At 36.8% G+C, this 20,059-nt stretch overlaps 1 protein-coding gene across 2 annotated transcripts in view; it reads left to right on the forward strand.

Moving 5' to 3' along the window:
- CTNND2 (catenin delta 2) overlaps positions 1-20,059 on the forward strand; it is a 918,117-nt gene that overhangs the window by 498,841 nt on the left and 399,217 nt on the right. For both annotated transcript variants that reach the window (XM_055308537.1, XM_055308538.1), the window contains exons 4-6: positions 972-1,006; positions 1,386-1,502; positions 16,295-16,473. In XM_055308537.1, the coding sequence (XP_055164512.1) occupies positions 972-1,006; positions 1,386-1,502; positions 16,295-16,473 (331 nt within the window). The remainder of the gene's footprint in view (positions 1-971; positions 1,007-1,385; positions 1,503-16,294; positions 16,474-20,059) is intronic.

Below are 20,059 nucleotides of genomic sequence, written 5' to 3' on the forward strand. Positions count from 1 at the left end.
AATGCATTCAGAAGCCATCTCTGAGGTACAGAGTAAAGGTCTAAAATCTAATTGCTGTTGTGCAACTGATGAGCTATTCACAGAAGCTGCTTGAGCAGAGTAAAGGTTTTAGTGAAATAAGTATAGAAAATCATTCTCAAGATGATACCTGTCAGTAATTAGCATCTAGATTTCATACCAATTATTGACATATAAAAAGGGGGCATGTAGAAAGTATTTGCATTGATAATGAAAGAGTTATGCATATTCAGAAATTTTAAATTTATTTATCTATTTAATAAACCATTGAAAAGTAACCTATGTTGCCTCCATAGATGAATTCTGTATAATGTCTTTGGTATATCATGTATATGAACAACCTTTTCTACCTAGGTCATCTTATAAAATGTATTTGTAAAGTGAGAATTTGGAAACTGTATATTCAATTAGTGGTAAAGTGTTATACTTTTAAATTACTTAATTTGAGCTAATAATCATCTGAAAGGAACTGTTCATGTGATATGTCTGGAAGAGGGTATAGATTTATTGTTTATTGTATCTTCTTTATAATGAGAAAGGGGGTTATATCTTTCCTAGACTACCTTGTTACAAAGTCTGTATGAAACTAGTCACCCTCATATTTTAAAATAACTAAAATTGGGTAGAACTGCATCTACATAGAAGCTACTCTAAGGGATGAGTATAATAGGTTGGGCTTTGTAAAAAAAAAAAAAAAGGAGCTATTCTCTGAAAATTACTGAACAATGTCCATTTATAACATGCTAGTACCTGTGATTCAAAAGATATACATCAAATGGATTAGAGTTAAGATTGCATCAGAACAGGATCTCTTTTCTCAGTAGAAGAAAAATAAAAGAAATGCCATGGAGCCACCATTACTACTCTAATGCACCTCTGGCTCTTATAGTTTAGGGTTCTCGTTTGCTAACCAGTGCATTATACCTGTATATTCTTTTTTTTTTTTTTTACAGTTCAGCAGAAGAGCAGTTTCACTGGCAATCACAAGGTATTGTGAAACTTAACATTTTTTTCTACATTTTGTCTTTTTTGATTAATTTTCTTGTGAACTTTAGAAAAAGACTGATAAAAATGAACATGACAGCACCTCGACACTAAAATTAAATGATGTTGTGATAGATCATGATTTCTTGAGAGTTAAATTCTCTCAATTCCTTAGAAATTTTTATCTTTTTCATGGATACATGGAATTGGCTCCCCTAGGCTTTTGATACTAGGTGACCAAGGATTACAATGTGAAATCTAATGAGAACTTCATGGAGGTAATGTCTTTGGTTAGGATACTTTTCATTATTAAAGAGTAGCCTAAAGTTTTAATCATAACAATATCATGTGTTTGTTCATCACTTGAAAATATTGTATTTCAGATGGTCAAAAAGACATTGAAGATGAACTTACAACAGGTCTTGAGCTGGTGGACTCCTGTATTAGATCACTTCAGGAATCAGGAATACTTGACCCACAGGATTATTCAACAGGTGAAAGTAAGTCAAATGACGATTATGCTTGAAGGCAATTAAAATATAAGAGTATGCCTTATTCTCATATAATTAACATAATGAGTCATATCTACTAGAACTTCAGCCTGTGTCTATACTTTTATCCATGTCACTGCACTCTCCTCAATTTCTTCCCACATTATCCCACTCCAACTCAACAGTAGATTACAAGCTCTCTTAAATCAGTAATTGACGTCTAGATTTCTCACCAATTACTGACATAGTGGTGATTCTCACCAATATTCTGATATCCTTTTGGGGATCTATCTAGACTATCACATTGAACGAACTCACCATATATCTCTTTAATCCATACAGTGTCTGCTTTAAAATTAACTGTAAATCTATTACTCATACAAATCATTGCTCGTAGAAACCTTAAACAGTACTGCAATTATATAACAAAATAGAAAAACTCAACATAATATATGTACTAACTACTTGGTATTATGCTATAGTACTATGCGGTAACCTCTTACATTTCTATATGTAGCCATCTTGCATTGCATATTAACCTCAGCAGAATATTTAAAAATGTCCTCATCTCCTCCTAATTATATATTTTTCAACCAGAGTGGTTGAGGCTTAGGAATAAAAGTGCTATGAATTGAAACGAGCTTCACTTTAATAAATCATAAAATTATCTTGACTTAGTTTAATAAAATCCCACAAAAAGCCAAAAATTAAATCATTAAAACAGATAGCACCCTGGTAATTTCTACTTCAGAAATCATTGGAGCATTTTATTTCTTAATTTAAAAAAATAAAATGTCCTTGCATACCCATGAAGTTTTGTTATTTGAAAGGAAGATATAAGAATAAGATAGCATTCTGATCTTGAAAGCATTAAACTTACACATTAGTTCACTTTCTCTACAATTTTTATTATACCTCTACTCTTAGGATAATATCATCATGAATATCTAGATTTATTTAAACCCTTAGACATTCCCTCAATAAAACTCCTAAAATAAGATGCAGTATTTGTAGTATCATTGTCCTCTGTATTTTATATTTAAAAATATAGAATTATTACTTCTCTTTCCAAGTCAAGAAATGTATCTCCCTTAAAGGGGTAGTTGCAGTTAGAATTCTATTTAATTAATATTTGAGACATATGTATTCATTTTGTTAGAGTAAGGAAAGCAGAGATAAAAGTATGTCTTGGGAGGGGGGTGATAATAGATATTACATTCTTCATATAATAATAGAGAGACATATTCTCCTGAGTTTAGCAGAGGGGATAACCTTCAATACCCAGAAGGTTCAGAAAAAAAGAAGAAGGAAGAGTGAAATAAGAGGCAAAAAAGTTAAAATACTTAGCAGATGAATCAGGTATAACAACCTAGCACTATAGGTGGGCACATTGAATTCTTTTTGAAAAGAATAAAAATTCAAATTTGTAATAAACAAAGATATAATAATCTTTATATCTTATAAGGGACACACTTATATTAATTATAAATGTTGAAATTAAAGGAACAAAGTAGCAACAGCAAATACAACAAAGTGGGATTGAGAAGAATTTGTGAGATGAAGTGGAATTTAATGCAGAAGCACTGAGCTGGGTCAAGAGGAATTATCTAAGGGAAAATGTCTTTACTTACAAAGATACAATAAACTCATACTAACACAGTGAACATGCTGCACCAGATAGTGTCTGGGTATTAAAAGAGGAATTATTAAGAATGAAAGGAAAAATTGATTTATAAAAATACTATTGTGAACATTGCAATGCACATATCTCAGAATCATACAGAATACTAGAAGAAAAAGGCACATAAAATTGAAGTAAATAATTGTCAAACCAATGTAATAAGTACATCTAAGAAGTGAAATCCATTGAATGATAATATATATTTGTTATATATGTCCAGGGAATATTTAACTGAATCAGCTTTTGGTCAGTAAAGAGAATCCTAAAAATTAAAAAGTGTAGAAAAGCCACATTCTTTAGTAATAATCCAGTAAATTTTAAAGTAAATAAAATAATAAAATATAAAAAAAGATAAAATATGTTTGCATTAAAATTAAGAAACATACATTTGGATCTACTGAATCAAAATAACAATAAAACAGAAAATTACATACTATTTAAAAAGCAAATAAAGTAGCAATATTTTATAATGAAAACATAGGGGTATGGGGAAAAACTGCACCCAGAGAAAATCTTAACTTTATTATAAACAAAGACAAGATAAAGGAATGTTGTACTTATTTTATGGAAATCTTAAAAAGAGCTAAATAAGCCAAAAGAAACTAGGAAGATGGGAATAATAAAAGTAATATGGAGATAAAGTAATACAAAACAAAATAGTAGAAGAGATAAAGTGATAGAAGGAATAAATCTATGAACTTTTAAATAACTTTAAATCACCCAACAGTCCTGAGCTTTCCTAAATGAGACACTCTGCTACACATGGGAGAAATGGAGTGAATTTTTAGCGTTCACTTTAGTTTTCCTATAATTCATGTTCAAAAATTATCTACAAAAGATGTATCTTTGTTACAGGAAGATTAAATACTCCAATAGGGTTTGTTTGTTTTTGTTTTTGTTTTTTAATGTATTTGGGAACTGCTGAATTTTTTCTTTCAGAAAGAGTAGTTACTTCATGTTATTATGTTCCGGATTGTCTTTTTGAAGACTCATAGGATTTTAATTGATTGTTTTTCTCGCATGCCCCCACTTCCTTCTTTGAGATAGGAAAAATAGCAAAGCAAAACAAACAAACAAACAAAAACAGATGAAAAAAAATCACCACCTGAAAGTTTTATGTCAAAGGATCTAAACCACAGTGAAATGAGGAATATTGTTATCCTTGCAATACATTTATTCTTAAAATGTTCAGTCATTTTGAGACTGAACTAATTGAGTAAGATTTAGGAATTAATTTAAAGATACTGAGTGGATAACCATCATTTTAGAGATCAATTATGGAGAATTTTAATTGTTTAGGGGGTCATAAAATTAAAGTCTCAATTCCTTTTGTATTTGTATCAGGATCCAGCTGGGAAAGAGATTCTACACAAAAAGAGTTACACTGAAGAGAACTTAATTCTTGGACTATTTACAAAGGAGTGGGCACGATTGAGGGAATAAACAATGTCTCCTGAGATACTCGGGTAGCAGCAACAGAGGGAAGCCCTTACCACCATCCCATCGGTCCTATAGGAAAAGTCCAGGGAATAGTACCAGCAGAGTCAAGAGGCCGGCAGGAGAAAAAGAATAAATAACCTAACCTATTTCTTCCTGCCTTTCGATGTCCTCACGCCTACTATTGGCCAAATCCAATCATAGACCAAGGAGCAAGGGACCCCCATGAGACAGTCTATAAGGAGAAAAGGTCAGAGAATGACTGTGGGGAGCAAAGAGAATAATCAGCACAACATCCCATTAAGTCGTAGAACAGCATGCCAGGTTTATGTTCTTGTTTTGTAAACTAACACATAGATCTGTAGTGACTTTTTGACACATTTGATATAATTAGTGCAAGCCTATCTGATTTTGATAGTCCCTTGTTTTTGTGATTACTCATTGGATTCCTTACTGGAACAGACATGAAATAGCTAACGTTAAATTGGACCTGACACGCTGCCCTTGAGAGCCAGTCTCGTAGTCCTGGCTCAAAACAACACTATATACAGTCTAAAACCAGCTTGAAAATGTCCCCAAATGGCAACCAATCTCAATGCCCAAGCAAACAGTATTTAATTTGCTGTGTTTAAAAGCTTTTGTTATTTTTCCTTCCAAGGTCTGATTAAAATAAATTTGAATCTTAGTAAATCCATCCTCTTGACCCTAAGGCAAGCAATAATTGCTCCCCTATTCTGACTATAGTGTCATATACTTATCAGTGTTCTCTAACACTTCACATTTTTTAAAAAGTGCTATCCTAAACAGTATGTAAATCATGTGTACAACCTTTGCTACCCTGCCACTATTCCATGACTGCTGGCTGTGTAATTTCAATTCTAACAAATATGTGTCACAGAGTCCCTGGGAGAATTAATATGGCTTTACTGGGGGGAAAAAAAAGAAGTTACTGATAGAAGCTCGGGGCCATTAGCTTCTCACATAATGTACAGTTTGACCTGAACTGCCATGGACTGAGTATCTTATATTTAATCCATGCATCTTTAGAGTTATAAACTCAGAAATAAGAGTTATTAAATCTTATTCCAAAAATTAACAAAAATATTTGCCAGTCAAAATAAAAAATAGAGCAGACAACTTGGGAGAAAATGACTTACATGTTTATAGACAATGTTAATTTGTTTAAATATCTGAAATAGTAATTACATCTATCTGTAGAATATTGACAAATTGAAATTCCACTGTGTTCTAGAAAATCCCAGCATTCAGGAGGAAAAAAAAAAACTTAGGAGCTTAATATATTCTGAATGTTATGGTAAAAGAAAAAAAGAATGTTACTCTGAATTTTCAAATCAGAAAGTATTCAAAAAATCAAGAATCAGTCTTAAAAGTTACTGTTCTGAGCAGATAGAATCCAGATAGAATAATCATACGTAGCAGGACAGAGGTGAGTATATTATTTACTGTTGATTAACACTGTCACTTTTATTTAATTGCTGTGATTATACTTGCTATATAGTAAGAAAATTGTTGAGGGATCAAGTTATTAAGATGCTGTAAAATAGAACTCCATATATTTTTATGCAGTAATAATAAGAAAGGTGAGAGACATCCCTATGATGCGAATGTTCTCATAATTCCTAGTAAGCATGGCACCAAAGGATACAGAAGTGGCTTAGGAATGTAAGGTTTTTATAATAATTAAAATAATCAAAATGATAAATATATTGATCATGTGGCCTCAATGTTGATGTGCTCAGGGAAATGGTACTGGTCTGTTTTCTTTTCTGTTATTCTGGAAACTAGTCCATAGTTAGACCCAACAGAGAGCCTCTGGGTAGGGATACAAGGTAGGTCATCTGACCTCTGGAGTCATAAGACTTGGACTTAAGTCCTGATGCTCCCCCCCCATTCTACCAGCAGTTGAGGACTGTCACCTGGACTCTGGAGACCAGAGTCCAGGTGACAGTCTTTTCCTGGAAATGCATGTATTCAAGTCAGTTGAATTCATCCTTGGATTGCTCATTTCCTGTGAAATCACTTCATCATATGCCTTTGGTTTTTGAAATGCAAATGAGACAATCTCCTTTCCAGAAGTTTGTCATGATTCCAAGTCTAAAGTTGTCTTTAGATACAACATGCATGCATTTGTTTCCTTTCAAAATTCATTCACTCTCACTTCCTCCACTACCTTTGGTGTTCTAGGGCCAATAGGAAGTTAACAGTAGCAGTAATGGAAGATGTGAGCAAAAGTCAAGGGAAATCACCCAGGTGGCACAAGGAACATAGTAATATCCTCCTAGAAGTTATGATTGATTTTCATTCCAGATGCTACATCTACCTGGTTTACAACTAATGTTCAATTTCTTTTTCTTTGATTTCCTTCTATCACATAGATGTTTAAAAGGCAGGTTGTATCTTTTCCAAAGAAGCAAACATAGGAAATGAAGGGATGGACAAAAGGATAAAGTACCAAGTGTTCCTTCTCCATCCCTGAAGCAAGGGAAACAATGATGCTAATTTCTCATTAAAAACATCATTCTCAGGACACTTTAGTGGCTCAGTCAGTAAAGTGTCCAACTCTTGATTTCAGCTCAGGTCTTGATCTCAGAGTTGTAAGTTCAAGTTCTGCATTGGGCTCTGCACCATGTGTGGAGCTTACTTACATAAAACAAAACAAAACAAAAACCCCATCATCCTCAACTGTGTTAGTAGGGTGTCCTGGGATCAGGCACAATGTTGAAAGCCTCATGTGAATGTTTAATAAAAATATAAGTGGATTTTGAAATTGTCAGGGCAACACAGGTGCCCAAGACAAAAAAGGATTTAGCTGGTGAAAGTGAGGAAGGTATCAGAACTCTCATGAATGTAAGAAAAAGTAGTGAAGCTGAAAGCTCCCAAGAGAAAGTCAGAGCAAGCACACTTTTCCTCAGGGGATAGTGGAAGGAAGGGCATCCTAGTAATACCTTGTGAAGACGTCTTCTGGGATTCCCCCAAAGTGGAAACATTAGAACTTCCCATGATCAAGTCATTTCAACAGCAACTGATATAATCTACTCTTAATATGCTGGGTTTTGATTGCATTGCTACAGACACTGGTGGGCATTATAGTCATTCATTTGTTAAATATATGTGTTAAATACCTATTAAAGGCAGCACAGAGAGTCCTGCCCTTGTGGAATTTACATGCTAGTCCGAAAAGGCTGAAATCAAGAAATCTGAATGCAAGATTAAGTAAATAATTGCTATAAGCATCGACAAAGTAAGAGGTGGAGTAGAATAGAGTTCTCAAAGTGTACTTGGGAATCCTGGAGGGTCCTGAGACCCTTTCAGGGGGCTCGCAAAGGCATCAATTTTCACAATAATCCTATGATGTTACTTGCCTTTTCATGCTAATCCTCACACATGAGAGTAAGAAAGTCTCACAGGAGCAAAAAGTCAGTGGAGCTTTCCAGAAGCTGCGTGATGGCATCATTGCCAACTGTTTTTAAACATTTTTCAGTTTTAAAACAGTATTAGCATTCTATATCACCCATATAAATAAAAGCTCTCTTTGGTCCTCAGTGATTTTTTAAAAGCACGAAAGAGCTATGAAAACTCTAGTTTTGAGAGGATAATCAAAGGCGCCAGCAAGACCTCCATGTGAGAAGATACTGGGTCAGAGACCTGAACAAAATGTGCAGGCAAGCCATGCAGATTTCTAAGGAAAAGTCTGTGATCTGTGGCAAATGAAATGTTGGTTCTTTAAGTTAGTATAATCCTTTAATAAATTAGTGTTTCCAGGATTTAGTTTTTAAATTTTGTTTTCTTCTAAACTGGTTTGTATTTATTTTCTATTTCTTTTCAAAATTATTGATATTAAGAAGTATGAATCTATTACCTTTAGACAATTAATTTATGAAGAGTATGCATAATGCTTGTCCTCTCTGTGCTACATTAATTTTTTAAATGGTAAATAATCTGAAGATAAAACTTTACAAGCAAATAGTTGGAAATTGTAATGGGGTATATAAAAATACTGTTCTGTGATTATAACATCTTGTAAAATCCCATGCATATAAAATTCTTAAGCTACACATTTTACACTAAAGTTATATATTTGAAGTTCATTTTGTGATAAATGTCATTTTGTTCATTTCCCTTTATTGTATACAGCCATTAAGAAACTGAGTTATTGCATAGTGTGAATGCTATAACGACCTTCTATGTGTCCATATACTATAGTCAAACTTGAAAAAGCCTAGTAATTAAGCCAGTAGCATTGGTTGAATCTAAATCAGTTTAAAAACTAAATGAGTACTTCTCTAATCCTGGGACCACTAGAGTTTTAACTTTCACTTGAAGCATTACACATTGAAAGCAGGTGACCAGACAAAATTGATATTCTGCAGAGAGACTTAGAAATGAAGTATAGAAACACACCTGCCCATAGAACAACCACATCACTCAGAGCTACCTTGCATAACAATCCTCTTGAGCTTTTTCCCTCAGTTAATTTTAGGAATGGTGGATGGACTTAGCCACTATTTTCAGCAAAATTCCTCAGTGAAACACCTACTTATGAGCTTTTAAATTTACTAATGAAAATTAGAAGAAAATAACCAGTTTAGCACTGCTAGCCAACTCTTATTTCAGGTAGGTTTAAACTAAAAAATTTATCCAGAAACTATAAAGAAGAAATGGACACTGTAAATGAACATAGGAGGTAGTTCAGTTTAAAAGAAAGTTAAGGGGCAGCTTGGTGGCTCAGTGGGTTAAGTAACTAACTCTTGGTTTCGGCTCAGATCCTGACCATATGGATTGTGAAATTGAGCCCCATGTTGAGCTCCATGCTCAGAGGGGAGTCTGCTTGAAGATTCTTTCCTTCTACCCATTCCCCCACTTCCTGTCTCTCTCTCAAATAAATAAATATGTAAACAAAAGTTCATATTTTTACTCCTGCAGTTAGATATAACTAAAGTGCTTTGAGCTTATTAAAATCAATTTGGTAATCTTACAAGTAATAAACAACTTTTCTCATTGATTTTGTGATCTTTAACAGCCCATTTATATATGTATATATAATTTCCACCAACTACTTCCTTTATTCTAATGCATTATTTTCGATAAAAAAGATTTCCTGTTTATTTGATGTTGCTTTAAGAATTGACTCTCATTTAAAGCAAAATAATACTTAACCTTCAGATCATATTTTTTAGAGAGACAGCGCTAATGTGATGGTAGATAGAGAAAGGCAGAGAGGGAGGGAGAGAATCCCAAGTGGACTCCATGCCCAGTACAGAGCCCCACTCAGGGCTGGATCTCACGACCCTGTGATCATGACCTGAGCCAAAATCCACAATCAGATGCTTACCAACTGAGCCTTCAAATCATTCTTAACTTTCCACATAGCAAGAGCAGGGAAATGAATGCAGATTCTCTGTCAGTTATATAAATCTATGTGAATCTTGTTGCCATTATTTTTCATGGTCTACATAAAGATAAGTTTCTATATCATTTTGACAGAATCAATGTAACCTGAGAGTAAATATTTCTAAATTCCCTGACAAATGTAAATCTAAACAAAGCTGCCAGTCAGGTGTCCAGTCCTCAAAGTGTCTATCTCAGCTTGTGTGTTTATTATTCCTTTGATAATCCAGAATTAACAGCTTCAACAAAACATTCATGGAGTAACTGAGGCACTGCTTAATTCTAATAGTTTTTTTTTAGTGCATTCTTGTTAGGAGCACTTTTTTCTTTAATGGTAAAGATGATCCTTTGGCATTAAATCGATAACTTAATTACTCCTTAGAATCCCTATCTTATTCTTGCAGCTTCAGCTCCCACTATTGGTGATTTTAGTAGCTACCTCTGTCTTCACATTTCACGTACGTATAATCAAACTTTGATCTTGGAACTTATGTAAGACCTAGGAAGATTAAGTTTGTCAGGTGATGTTTGAGCCAGTATTAAAATCAAGCCCTTTCTAACTGCTTAAATCCCCACCATGTCCTCCAACTCTGTAATTTAAAAATGAAGCCCATCCTTCCCCAAAATGTCAAGGGCACAGCACACACCAGTTTTTCTTCTTGGGAATGCCACATCACTGGGAGTTCCAGCTTTCCCATGCTCATTTGTGAACATTGGTTGTTTTCTACAACAAGTGCTCAACCAAAGTAGACCAGATAGTAAATCACTCACAATAAATCACTTTAAAACTTGTAGGAAAGGAAGGCATATGCCTGATTATGACAGTGGGATACTGTGTGCTAGGTATTCTGGGGTACTTATCCTGCACTGTGGGAACCTCCCCAGCTCCCACTGCAGTGCTTGCAGTCAGCAGACAGTAGAGTCATTTGGGCTGGCCACTCCTGCCCATTTAGTCACTAAGTCCCCATTAGCTTTTCTTTTAAAATGTCTCTTAACAAAAAAAATAAAAATAAAAAAATAAAATGTCTCTTAACTGTGCACCTTTTTCCCTCTTCCTAAAGTGGCCACCAGTTCAGATTTCCTCAATTACTGTGGATTTCCTTTCCCCGCACTACAGGAAATCCCTGGTCCTAGTCTCTCCAGGGTCCCAATAGAGTCCTGCCGCCTTCATTGTACATGTTCAGAATTCTGCTTCCATCCTATTACCCTCCCTCTGCAAAAACTGTTGCTGGGTAACACTGTACAAATCTCTGTTAAATAATTAAAATACCTTGGAGTCTGGTCTGCTCAGAGGATTTAAAGCAGCATGGTGAGTATAAGGTGAATGTTCAGGCATCAAGGCAGGCTGCACAGAGGAGGTGAGATTTAAACAGCTCTTTAAGAATGAATTTTGACATTGACAGAGAAAGGAATTTCAGCCTGAAGGGACAGAGAGAACTTTTGCTTTCTCATCTCCTGGCTCTGATAACTAGATTTTGTTTGGTTTTGTTTTTCATTTCAAGCAGAGCATTTTAATGATCTATGCCTTGAATGTGTCTCATTTGTAAAATGAAAGCTCACAAGGTGTTGAAAGAAAACATTAAGTGATATGTGGGACCTTACTGTAATAAGGTTTTCAGGACAAACAAATCCCAATCAAGGTTTTATTATGATCAGACCATGTGGCTATGTAATTAGATAATTAGATACTAATACTAAAAACTGACATTTGTAAAGCAGTTTATATTTTCCCAAGCACTTTCACATCCATTATCTCATTAGGTGCTCAAATTTGCTGAGATTAAAATTCGTAGAGACAGAGTAACTGAGTGTGGTTAAGAACACACGCTCTGAAGTCCGGCACCTCGCTTGCACGCAGCCCACTGTGGTCTCCGTTGGTGCCATCCTCAGTCCCACTGACATAGGGAGGATGATGGTACCTCCCTCACTGGGTCTTTGGGAAGATGTCATGAGCTAGCAGATGTCAGCTACTTTGGACAGTCCCTGGAACTTAGAAAGTATGCACTAAAAGTTCCCTGGGATTGCCTGCATGTCACCGACCTCATCGTGTCTGCTTTTGTAAACGTGGAGGTCTACTGAGTTCTAGTCCTGGATTATTGCCCCCCACCCCACCTCACCCTTTCAGCATGCTTGTAGCCTACAGAATGACTTAGGAATGCCACACGGTAGGCCTCTGGCCTTTTCTGAATTATTGCAAAGTATGTGGTTGAATTAAGGTTTACTTTTCTGGGACCAATATTTAGTGAAAGTATGCAAGAATTGGCAATTCCAGAAGAAATCTCTTTAAACTGGTGCAAACAGAATAAGGGGGTATCATCATGAAAACTCTAGAATTTCTAGCTCAGTTAATAAGAAACAGACGATCTATTTTGGTCTATACATTAATACGACCTGTAAGTGAGTCTGAAATCTTATGTAGAAAATTAGCCTTTCAAAGTCTCCACCTGCTGAGGCTATCTTTGTCCCATTGATGGCAAACACCAAGCCTCCCCAGCCAATAGTGAGAGTCTCTAAGGAGAGGTTCATGGGAGAAGCACCCCAGTCTGAGGCATAAAGATTTCTCCTGCAAATAAATTAGCTTCTCATTAGGGGAGGATTTTTCAACTTTAAAGTATCAGTCTGCGTCTAGGACTTAATACTGCTTGGATGACAAATAGGATCTACTCCTGGTATAGAAGAGGAGGATCTGTGTCTCATCTTCATTTTCCAACCACTCAGCCTCTCTACACCTCTTTTTGCACCTCTGAGAAATCATGAAAAAGACTCAAGGACAATTATTTTCACAGGTTGCTATGTGGTCTCTAGTCAATTGATGAGTTTGAAGATACACTGAGATATTAATGAAATGCTGGTATTATACTCAAGATACCTTGCTTCAGGTATCTTTCTGGGACCAATGGCAGGTTGTATGCCCCTCAACTCTAGTTTCCTTAGACTTACAGGTACCAGTACTCCTCCAGTACCTTCCTTAAACCCCTTTGGACCGAATCCTATTGCAGACCCCTGGGCTCAGCTTTGCAGACTATCCCATAATGGGGAAGGTCCAGAATGGGCAAAGAAGACACAGTCATCACCCTGGTAGCATACACACCAGAGGGTAACTTGCTTTCTGTGACCTAATAGGACATGGTGATCCACTCTTGCTTATAGTTCAGGTTTCTTCTGGAACAATTAATTGCACTAAAGACAACATTCCATTTCCCTAGGTGGGATTTTAAAGCTCAGTGTCTTCCCTTCCCAGCCTAAGAAATCCTTTTACATCATCCTCATCCCCCAGCAGATATGCTTCATATCCTCACGACTGTGGTCTAATATTACCTCTAGCCCAAGTCTCTAGCCAAAACTTGATGGAAAGTCAAAAGTTCTGAAGGAAAAAAATGATCATAAGTTAAAGCCCAAGACTATAAATGCTTTTGAAACCTCTGGAAAATTTGTATTTTCTACCTCAATGCACAGTAGTGTTAATAATCTAGTCAAGAGTTGGTTATATGTAAATTTTATTTACATTATAAAGTAATTAAGGATTATCCTATAATTTTTGAACCTTTTTCATGTTCTCAAATAGCTTTGCTCTCTAAAATTGGGATGAATAAATGCTATTCATTTGAAAGCTAGTAAGCAATGGAAATCATTCTAAAGGCATGCCGTGTTTCGCTGTTGTCTGGACTGTTTCGCCCTTGCCAGGTGATGTGTCAGTGCTGTAATATTATGATACATTGCTCATTGTTGCAATTACCTTTGTCAGAGTGCATCTAGGTTTCATGCTTGAGATGTGTGAACAAAGTAATGCAATAGAGAATCTCAGTTTGTTTTCGTTGAGTATTGATCGAATACATGACTGGTTCTATAAAAGAATCTGAGCAGATCTGATTATTTCATGTTGTATATTTCAGGAACACATAAATCACATTTTTAATTGAAATTCCTTTGAAAAGGGACTTTATATTGCTATCTGAAGATCCTGCATGGAAAGCACTTGTAGGTTTCTGGTGATAATTCCAGGAAGCTACTCAGAATTTACAAAATTGTTTGGCTTGCTAACGACTGAGGCAAGAAAGTTCATCAGAGCAAAGTCATGCAGGTCTTCTTAAAACACAGATAACCAGGACACATGGCTCTCTTGCTTTATAGATTACGTCCAAATATTTACATGAAATGAAAGATTTTACTGGATTTAATTTCATTTTACGGACATTTCCAAAGGTCTGTGCCAAGTTGTATCTGTTTCAACTTTCACTGCCCTGGGGGTGCACTCTCATGGGGGAGGGGGCATGGCCAGGGAAAGTCATTACTTCTGGGTAGAAAGGAGCCAAAAGAGGTCTCAGTGGGAAGCTGCCCATTGTCAGGTACACTGTGACCTTTGACTTTAAAAGGCCTTTACTCTTTCACCATACAAAGCTCACTGTCTTCCATTGAGGTGTGATCTTCAGTAAGGGGGTCACCAAGGGGAAAACTTCTGGCCACAGTTTGTTACTGCTGCTCCAGTACCTCCCTCTTCTTCCTCCTCTTTGCAGTCGGTGCCAGTCTGCCCCTGCCCCCATCACCCCGGCTCCTCTTCTTCCACAAGTACTTGCATATCTCAGCCTGCCCCTCCCCTGGGCCTCTTGACTCTGTCTCTGTGCCTCGAAATTTCCACAGTAGCAGTGGGGACAATGTGTTCCTGGCATCCACAATGAAACTTTGACTGCACTCCCCATAGAGACATCGTATTTCGGGTGATTAGGCCTATAATACCATCAGTATGGATTAAATGATTTTTTGTAGGCTATTGCAAACTTCACCATCTGGTATATACTGTTTGCTTGAGACTCTGTTTTTCTAAATTACAAGAAACAGGATTACAATTGTACTTTTGTTATGCCCTTCATGATGAAATTGGGACTGGATGGGAACATTTTTATACCCTTGTTTGACTTTTTTCCAGATTTTAAAATACCCAGTCTTACCTATATTAGTTAATTGGCTTATTATTCAATATCCAGGGATGAGAAGGTGCATTTGCATTGTTCAGAAGTCTCACCAGGGAACTAGAGGGGAGATGGGGGAAATTCTTAAATGGCAAGCATTATAGGAACCAATGCTTTTTAAGGAAGACATTATTTTTATACCAAAAAGAAAAGGCCTATTGCATGTTGAATCTGTGGTCTTATCTGAAAGAAAGCCACATTATAGTCTTGAAAAGAAAGAAGTGAGGAACTTGAAATTTGCACACATTTATTAGAAATGATAGTATTTTCTAAAACAGCCAAAGAAGGAGATTAAGAATGGGATAATGATTATACCATAATCTATGTGTATATAATTATGCTCTTTCAAAAAAAAGTGACTTTGTGCTACGGTTAAGAGAGCATGAGAAAGCTTGGGTTCCCAAATCTTTCCCTCCCAGCTGCCTCTGCTTATGCCAAACGGCTCTCATGCACACACAATGGAAAATAACAAGTGCATTTACACTCTTCCTACTTCTTTTAACTCCCAAAGTGAGTAGGAAATAAGATTAAAGAAATTTGCTTAAAAAGACAATGGGCAAACTCTTGCCAGGATCCCATCAAAACAGAATAGAAAGAAATCACAGTTTCTTATACAAAGTATAATAAAATAATAAGGCCAGAGACTGATCCTCATTTCTCCATCACTTGTAATATCAGCCACCTCAGCAGCACCAATCTTCACACTGTATCTTCCCATTGTTCTCCTACTGTGCACTGCTCTGATGGCAAAGATAACCAGCCGTTGGATATCATGGGAGATCAGGGTAAATTCTACTTGTTTGAAGACCCATTAATATTTTAAACACTGCCTGCCCTTCAGGCATGGAGGTATTACACCACTACACAATACAGTTTGCCACTGATTGGAAGGTTTCTAGTGCTTTAGCATCCTGATAATTAAGTAGGAGATATAATCATATTAGCACAATTAACATGAACCAAAAGGTAGGCTTTTAAATTATTTCAAATGTTTCTGATATTGTGTAATCCAAAAATAACTACGTTATTAACTAATTTGTCTCAAAAGAAATGTCTTTATGTAGGTCAGGATGAGATCATTTGAAAAAAATCTACTCTTTTTGGGAACTTTTAAACTGCCAAAAAAAAAAAAATCTCATTTAAGAGCTGGAGTCAAATTATATGGTCATTTTAGTTCTCAGAATTCAAAGCATAGATGGCTGGAATCATGTGCGTGTGATAATTCTAGGCTACTCTCAATAAATAATACATGTCATTTCTGCTTCACTGAGGCTGTCACTTACTGCTCTAAATGACTTTCAATGCAGGGCCCAGCCTGCTCTCCCAGAGTGCACTTCAGCTCAATTCCAAACCTGAAGGGTCCTTCCAGTATCCGGCCAGCTACCATAGCAACCAGACCCTGGCCCTGGGTGAGACAGCCCCTTCGCAGCTCCCGGCCCGTGGCACGCAAGCCCGAGGTGCAGGTGCGGGCCAGAGCTTCAGCCAGGTACGTGCGGGACGGGCATCCCTGCTGCGTCGGGCCCTGGGCTCCAAGGAACAGGTGGGAAGCAGGGCTGTGAGCCAGCGTGGTGGTCCCTCCTACCTTTTGCAGGCTTGCCCTGTGGCTTAGGAGGGATGCCTCCGGGGCTGCGAGTGAGGGAAATGAATAATAAAATACGATTATCAAGTAACACTGAATTGTAGATATTTTCTTGAAGAATGTCTTGGAATCACTCACGCCATATCTACTTTGTCTATACTTATCTCTGGGAATGTGTGTCTAGTTACTATTTCTGTCTCTATAGGTGGTATAAATACGACATACATTCCGAGTTTCTAAGTGCAACTGAAACAAAATTTTTTCTCCAAAAAAAAAGCACGAAATTATTCTTTGGGCTTTATCGTATAAAGGAACAAAGTATTAATGCATAATCAAGTATACAGAACTCTTGTGAAGATACGTGAGATTAGTTTAGGAGTAGTTACACTTGGTCAACCGTGATTATGAAATGTGCCTGTAATTGTTTCTTTAAAGGGTGCACTTACTCCCATAGTCACAGCACAGATTTATCAGGGGCAGTTGAGATCAGCTCTTGGTAAAAAGAAGTAGCTGAAACCTGAATTTTTTTTCAAGAAAGATGTAAATGTTGTTTACATGCTAATTTTGGGGTGCAGACTATATTTGATCAACCCACCAGTATTAATATATGGATTGGAGGACTGTCTTGTTTTAAGCTATTTTAAACTTACTTTAATCTCTGTGTGTTTTGCTCCTGGAACAAAGAACCCACAACCCCAAAAGCACCCGTTTAGCTGATGACTAATTTCATACTTGCTGCATTCATGCATGGGACCTCTGCCAGGAACCCTTCTTTAGCCACTGGACCCATCATGGGCTCCTATAACAACCAGACCCTTCCATCTCTGTCACCAATTTATTGTTACTGTGCATCCAAGAATCTTTCGAACTCAACTAAAAGCTATTTGAGGGCAGCACTGTTTTATCTTTTATCAGCAGCCCCTAGCCATCCCTGCAGCCCCCCAGAAATGTCTGCAGACAGGTAGGAGCCAAGGTGAGCTAGTATGGTACAGCACAGTCACCCTGAGATGCTTACTTTAGGTGACACGGATGCAAGTGAAGCAAAAACTGGAAAGTCTCCGTGCATTTCAATTATTGAGTTATTGCCTCAGCAATAGAACATGAGTAACTTTCTTCAGACAACTCTTGTTCATCAGTGGCTTTGTAGCTTTTACCTTCTTGTGATGGCAAGCTATAGAATATGTGAATAAAATAGAGTGGTAAATAAAACATTCCATGGAGAAGCATGGTCTGTTCCCGCATTGTGGTTTGGTGTGGACCCGGTTCAGGCAGTGCATCGATTTGGATGGAGAATAGAGGTGGGTGGGGCTTCAGAAGGATGGGCCCTAAGGTCACTGAGTGCAGGTAACATACACAGAGGCTAACCCTAGAACTCTGCTGTTTCCCAGATCCAGGATCACCTTTCTTTAAAAGCACTGGTCCTTTCTACCTCCCTTAAGGAAATGTGAAAGGATATGTGACGGAATATCTAAAACTGGTTTTTAATTTATTAGAAAAAATTATACTCACAAATATACGTGCATTTATCATAAACACGAAAGATATGATGTTTAAAATGTTGAGTGTTATCAGCATAGGAAATATTGTTGGATTTTTAAGAATTTATTTTATTACAAGATGAAATGGAAACTGTATGATTTCATTCTGTAGGTATAGAATTCTGTAGGTATAGATTTTTTTTTCCTCTTTCAAAAGCATCCTTTTCTTGAAAGGAAGAATTTTTCTTTCCATCTGTATTGACTCTCTCTGACCATGAGATACTGATTGTGGTAGGATATACATGATTTTGAATTCTTTGGAAGCACACAAGTGGATTATAGTCCATTTATCCTTATATCTGGCTCTACTTCTAGGTCCAAGAGGCCACATTAAGAAATAAGGAGTATTTTATATTCAAATTCACTTATGAAAGTTATGATTTTAGCTTTTACCAGTCTCCTAGAACTTTTACGACACATAGATAGTAAAACAATACAGTTCTACCTTTTTAAAAAAAAACAACCTTAAACTCACTTTTTATTCATTTGGCTTTTTTTTTTTTTCATAACTATCTAAGACCCCTGTAATTCGAGTTGAAAACATTGTATCAAATTTTTTTAAAAATCTGTATCCTCGGGATCCCTGGGTGGCGCAGCGGTTTAGCGCCTACCTTTGGCCCAGGGCGCGATCCTGGAGACCCAGGATCGAATCCCACGTCGGGCTCCCGGTGCATGGAGCCTGCTTCTCCCTCTGCCTGTGTCTCTACCTCTCTCTCTCTCTCTCTCTCTCTCTCTCTCTGTGCGACTATCAAAAATAAATAAAAATTAAATTAAAAAATTAAAAAAAATCTGTATCCTCATAGCTGAGTATCAGGGAAACTAGAAATGTCAATATAAAATGAAAAATCAGTTAACTTACCAACTCATCTGTGAGCATCTTACAAGCTCAATTCACACATAGGTATGTAATGACTAGCTGTTAAAGCAAAGCTTTCTTATAAAATTAGTAGCTACCATTTACTGAGCACGCAGAAGTAATCTGTTTTACATGCATCCTCTTATTTAGTCCCCACAACAGGGCTGTGATACCATCTACACCCTAAAGATGGGGAGACTCAATCTCATCACATTTAGAGACATTGTCACACACCATATAAAGGCAGCTATAGTGAATATGGGCACAAAATCTTGACTGAATTGAAGTCTAGTGATTTCAGCAGTGTTTCATAGGTTTCCTTTTATGATTGACCATTTTGACTAAATACATGAGCACCTTGAACCTATTAATAGATCTATAAATGTGGACAAGCATTCTGGCAGTTTATGTACTTCCGTGTTACACAAGTTCCACTTGGACCTAATTCTGTCATCCACTAATTAACACGGGAGTAGAAGAGTAGAAGCTCAGAATGACAGGATGGGACCTTGCAGTAAAAGTCTTTTTTAAAGTTTAATCAGAAAATGTAATGCAGCTGTAAAGATATCAAAGCTATATATTTGAAGGCATGAGAATTGTGGTTTGAAGACGTCTGTAAGTATGCATGTTCAAGGTGATGATGACTCAAGTTTGAGGCAGAAGTGACTGGCATTCTCATGCACCCTGGCAGGTGACTGGGTGGAGAAGTCTGAACGTTCAAATCAGGGGGTTGTTCCAGTCCACATGATGAAGAGGACGGAGGCTGTTGGCGAATATCTGAATCCTATTTATTTTACTAAGTGGTGGATCTTGGTACCATGATTTACTTTTAGCTATCATATGCTGCAGAATGAAAGGCATGTTTTATTGAACACCCCATAGGACCTGTGACTTCCAAATAATGTCAGAGAAGGGTTGAACAAGTGAGCCAGTGTTTTTATTTTGCATTTAGCATTATACTTTGAAAGTAGGGAGGCCACATCCCATTCAGATAGCATCTCCTTTGTTTAGGTTATCTTGGGAACCCCTCTACTCCAGTGGTTTTGCTGAGCCCAGTGACACATTGTTTTCAGTAGTCTGAGTGGTGTGAAAGGTCATT

This window comes from Nyctereutes procyonoides, unplaced genomic scaffold (assembly GCF_905146905.1).
Source record: "Nyctereutes procyonoides isolate TBG_1078 unplaced genomic scaffold, NYPRO_anot_genome, whole genome shotgun sequence".
Classification (NCBI taxonomy): domain Eukaryota; kingdom Metazoa; phylum Chordata; class Mammalia; order Carnivora; family Canidae; genus Nyctereutes; species Nyctereutes procyonoides.